General features: G+C 39.4%; 1 protein-coding gene across 2 annotated transcripts in view; it reads right to left on the bottom strand.

Annotated features, from left to right (window-relative positions):
- Window positions 1–4,192, bottom strand: part of LOC137635927 (perlucin-like protein) — a 22,891-nt gene extending 18,699 nt beyond the window's left edge. For both annotated transcript variants that reach the window (XM_068368368.1, XM_068368369.1), the window contains exon 1: window positions 4,032–4,192. In XM_068368368.1, coding sequence (XP_068224469.1) covers window positions 4,032–4,170 — 139 coding nt within the window. In that variant the 5' untranslated portion in view covers window positions 4,171–4,192. The remainder of the gene's footprint in view (window positions 1–4,031) is intronic.
- Between the last annotated feature and the right edge of the window lie 808 nt (window positions 4,193–5,000).

Genomic DNA, 5,000 nt, shown 5'->3' with positions numbered 1-5,000 from the left:
AAAATCTTTCAGTTTTACTGGGAATGTCTCTTTCCCTTTGAGGTCGTTCTACAGTTATAGGATTCTCTGCTTGTGTAGGAGGTTTCAGGTTCCTCAGACCTCTCTGCCTGGGACTTCTAGACCGATTGGTTTTACTGAGGGGATGAGCAGCATCTTCACTAGTGTGACGACGAGGTTCACTGTGGGTTGTCTTGCTAGATAGAGCCGTTTCTTCTCTGGTATTCTGGTATTTCCCAGCCTGTTGGAGTTGACCTTGCCTTATTGCTTTTTTTTATGTTTGGGTTCCCACAGGTCTCTCAGTGTGAGGCACCTCACATATCCACCAGAGAGTTGCTAATGCATCTTCCGGTGTATTTTGCATCTTCCAGTCCTGGATGGTCTGGGATGCATCTTAGGTATTTATCGAGCTTCTTCTTAAACACATCTACGCTCACTCCTGATATGTTTCTTAGATGAGCTGGCAGCACATTAAATAGTCGCTGCATTATCGATGCTGGTGCGTAGTGGATTAATGTCCTGTGCGCCTTCCTTAGTTTACCTAGTATATTTTTTGATCCTGGTAAAGATAGGGATTGGGTTCTGGTTCAAATGTCCCACATCTTGATCTCAAAGGATTGTACAATACTGTATTTCATTGAGTTTAGTGGAGTTCAGCATTATGAAGCTTCATCTGTGGTGGATAACGGGGGAGGGTGGGCTGTGGCACCCTAGCAGTACCAGCTGAACTCGGTTGAGTCCCTGGTTAGGCTGAAGGAACGTAAAGAGTAGAGGTCCCCTTTTTTGTTTTGTTTCTTTTGTTGATGTCGGCTACCCCCCAAAATTGGGGGAAGTGCCTTGGTATATGTATGGATGTATAATCATTCAAGGGTTTTTTTTAGGGCCTGGAATGAATTAGGCTATTCACACGTAAAAGGCGACTCACAACACGAAAAAATCACGCTATGAAGGCCACTACGGAACCAATTAATTTCGTGTTGTGAGGCATTACTGTACTAATGTGTCTCGAAAATCAAAAAGAGTTTTGGCTTCATCCACTACATAATGTCTGATCTCAGGTAAGCCATGTAGGATATATCACTTGTTGAGAGAGTGGATCATTTGCAATCGCTTCCTGGATTTCTTCCATCCTCTTGCCATGTACTTCTTGAGGTGCAAATGAGTAGATTCTTGGATCTGAGCTCAACTTAGCCTATCTACCAGATGTATCTTCTCTTATTTCATCTATGCAAACTCATGATCATAGTGAGAAATACTCATCATCGGTGATTGAACTGGCTTGGAAAACAATCGCGGATCCAGCAAATTCAAAATGGCGGCTGGGTCAGAAAACGTATCCAAAGCAGCTGGGGGTCCGTGGGACGATGTGAGGCCCCCGGAGGCCGACACAATTTTAAGCTATTTTACTGCTATTTTTATACAATAGCAGCATCCAGGTAAGATATATAAAACATTTCAGTGTAATCACTATAATTACTTTAATAATGACTATACTCTTAAGGGAAAACTCATCAGCTGAATACCTCTGAGTTATATCTGTAATTATTGGAGTGCCTGAATCCTTCCGTTCAACTATCAACCAATAGCAATTTTCGACTGGTCGAATTGTAGTTAGTCTCTCCACTTCTTCCAACTTAGTTCATATCAGAAACACAATCTCTTAATTTTCACTCCATACATGACTCCTCACTGCTGGGTGGTGGCTGGTACAACGCACAAACATACGCTACCGGGGTCTAGGCGATGGCAGGCAGGGCAGTCTGTTGGGGCTACGGTCCACCCCAAAAGCCAAAGCAAAGTCCTTCAAAAGAAGGCAACCGTGTTACCCCATGCGAATGGGAAAAGAAGCACTCTAATAGAAGAAACAAGTTATATATGGCGAATAGAAACCCTCTAATTCAAAACAATAATCTAGTTTCGTGGAAATAATATATATGAAGTTATCTACAGTCGAAATTTCATTTTGGATAATTGATGGTTTGCCATTCTCTCTCTCTCTCTCTCTCTCTCTCTCTCTCTCTCTCTCTCTCTCTCTCTCTCTCTCTCTCTCTCTCTCGTGATTGTATTTTTAGTTAAAACTTATGTAATATGCACCGACATTCGCTATAACTAAATAAAAGTATTTGTGATTATTATAATGATGGCAATGTTCAATGGTTACGACTGTATAGTAATCTGTTCTTGTTTAGTAGTCTCAATTTAGCAGTCATCTAGAGAAGATGTCTTCAAATCGGAAAACACGAAAGGAATTATTAATTAATTTTCAATCGCTAAGCTACAACCCTAGTTGGAAAATCAGAATGCTATAAGCCTAGGGGCTCCAACGGAAAATTGCCCAGTGAGGAAAGGAATCACGAAAAAATAAATTTTTTCAAAAACAGTAAGAACATCAAAATAAACATCTCCCATACAAACTATGAAAACTTCGACAAAACAAGAGGAAGAGAAATAAGATAGAATAGCGTGCCCGAGTGCACCCTCAAGCAAGAGAACTCTAACCCAAGACAGTGGAAGACCATGATACAGAGGCTATGGCACTACCCAAGACTAAAGAACAATGGTTTGATTTTGGAGTGTCCTTCTCCTAGAAGAGCTGCTGACCATAGCTAAAGAGTCTCTTCTACCCTTACCAAGAGGAAAGTGGCCACTGGAACAATTACATTGCAGTAGTTAACCCCTTGGATGAAGAAGAATTGTTTGGTAATCTCAGTGTTGTCAAGTGTACGAGGACAGAGGAGAATATGTAAAGTATAGACCAGACTATTCAGTGTGTGTGTGTGTGTGTAGGCAAAGGGAATATGAACCGTAACCAGAGAGAAGGATCCAATGTAGTACTGTCTGGCCTGTCAAAGGACCCCATAACTCTCTGGCGGTAGTATCTCAACGGGTGGCTGGTGCCCTGGGCAAACACAACCTTAATATTTTTCCAAGCGACAACTGCAGAGCTAAGCTGATCATGCTAAACTATCAAGATTGTTTTTAACAAAAGGCTATTTATAATATATCAGCGACACACGACTTTCGCGCATTAAGCCACAAATAGACTCTTTAGCTATTGTCAGCAGCTCTTCTAGGAGAAGGACACTCCAAAATTAAACCATTGTTCTCTAGTCTTGGGCAGTGCCATAGCCTCTGTACCATGGTATTCCACTGTCTTGGGTTAGAGTTCTCTTGCTTGAGGGTACACTCGGGCACACTATTCTATCTTATTTCTCTTCTTGTTTTGTTAAAGATTTGTATAATTTATATAGGAAATATTCATTTCAATGTTGTTACTGTTCTCAAAATATATTTTTTAATTGTTAATTACTTCTCCTATTTCCTTGTTTCCTTTCCTCACTGGGCTATTTTCCCTGTTGGAGTCCCTGGGCTTATAGCATCCTGCTTTTCCAACTAGGGTTGTAGCTTAGCAAGTAATAATAATAATAATAATAATAATAATAATAATAATAACTCTGACTTCGAGTCAGAGTTAATTTGATATCATGACATATTCTTTTTTTTTTCTTTTTGAAAACGTCTTTGCATAAGAGTCAATACAAAAAGAAAATAAACTTAAACCACTTGTCTATTGAAGCGGATAAGAGTTCATATTGACCATTCTCTATATATTTGGTATCAGAACGGGTTTTAGGCCTACTGGTAAAAAGCAAAATAAGTTAATAAAGAATGAAAACTAAAAAGTAAAGTGACTGACAAAATAAACATTGTTCCACCCATATGCCGAGTTTAACAATCAAAGTTTTTTTTTCTTTTTTCTTTTTTTGAGAACCCCAAAACACTTAAACTTTTTTCTTGAAAACCCTAAGTTTAACCGTCATTTTTTTTCTCTTAAAAATGGTGATCCACTAATGGAAAAATAGTAAAAAAAAAGTCAGTTGAGTCTGACATATCCTATTAAAATCAATGAAAATCATCATTGCTGTAAAAAGCATTAATAAAACAAGTCTCAAATCTACCAAGTTTAAACAGAAATTTAGAGAAAGTATGAATATTATTTGAAGGTATAAATAATCCTTTGTTCAGTAACGGACCTTCGAGAGTCGTTGTGATGTTGTACCGCAATTTATCCATAAAACCATGAAGGAGGATGTCGATGGGCACAAAGTCCTGACTGTTCCCGCTCAACACAATGACGCTCAGAACCACGCCTAGGATCACTTGGGGCAGCATACCGCCTTGAACAACGCCACCATTATACTGAGTTGCAGGATTGCCAAATTTGCCAGAATATCAGATGGGTTAGTGTAAAATTCCCTAAAACTCGTGATAAAAAATCCCCAAAACCACCCAAAAATCTCCATTTCCAGAAATATATTTTCTTCTAATATAGATATTACTCATTATAATTCATGTAATTGTAAGTGAACCAATTGCAACAATATAAAGGTTTACTCATCTCTGTTTCTTCTTCATAGAAATATGTACAGAATATCGTCAAAAGTCTTCCAAAATCCCCAAACTAAGGATAAATCTCCAAATGTAGGAATAAATCCACAAATCTAGGAATAAATCCCCATATCTGGCACCACTGCTAAGTCGGTCCTCGGACTGGTTCTTGTGACTGTCTTGAGCCATTAAAGACTTGGGAGGAGCCTTAGCAGTGGGTGCGGCATTTCTATTAAACGATTTGGAGAAATGATAAGCGTTTTTGTCCTTACTTTGTCCTGTAAAAAGGGTTAGGGTGGATATACTCCGGTATCATACTACTCATTGGGTAAACAAAGCAGGTTCTTGCATTCTCACGCTTTTCTGAAAGTTTTATCTACTTTTAGGTGTAATCTTCTTCGTCTGTATCTTTTCCCACTTTTATGTGGGGTCGATGTTTCTGGCCAGCGTTCTCCATCTACCTCTGTCCCACACTTCATCACCGGTTAATCCCTTTGATCGAAGGTCATCCTTGATACAGTCCATCCACCTTCACTTTGGTCTCCCTCTCCTTCTCGTTCCCTGTACCTCCATTTCCATCACTCTCCTCCCAATTTACTGTTCATCTCTTCTCA

The sequence above is a fragment of the Palaemon carinicauda genome, unplaced genomic scaffold, assembly GCF_036898095.1.
Source record: "Palaemon carinicauda isolate YSFRI2023 unplaced genomic scaffold, ASM3689809v2 scaffold2, whole genome shotgun sequence".
Taxonomy (NCBI): Eukaryota; Metazoa; Arthropoda; class Malacostraca; order Decapoda; family Palaemonidae; genus Palaemon; species Palaemon carinicauda.
This window is presented reverse-complemented; position numbering and strand designations above follow the sequence as displayed.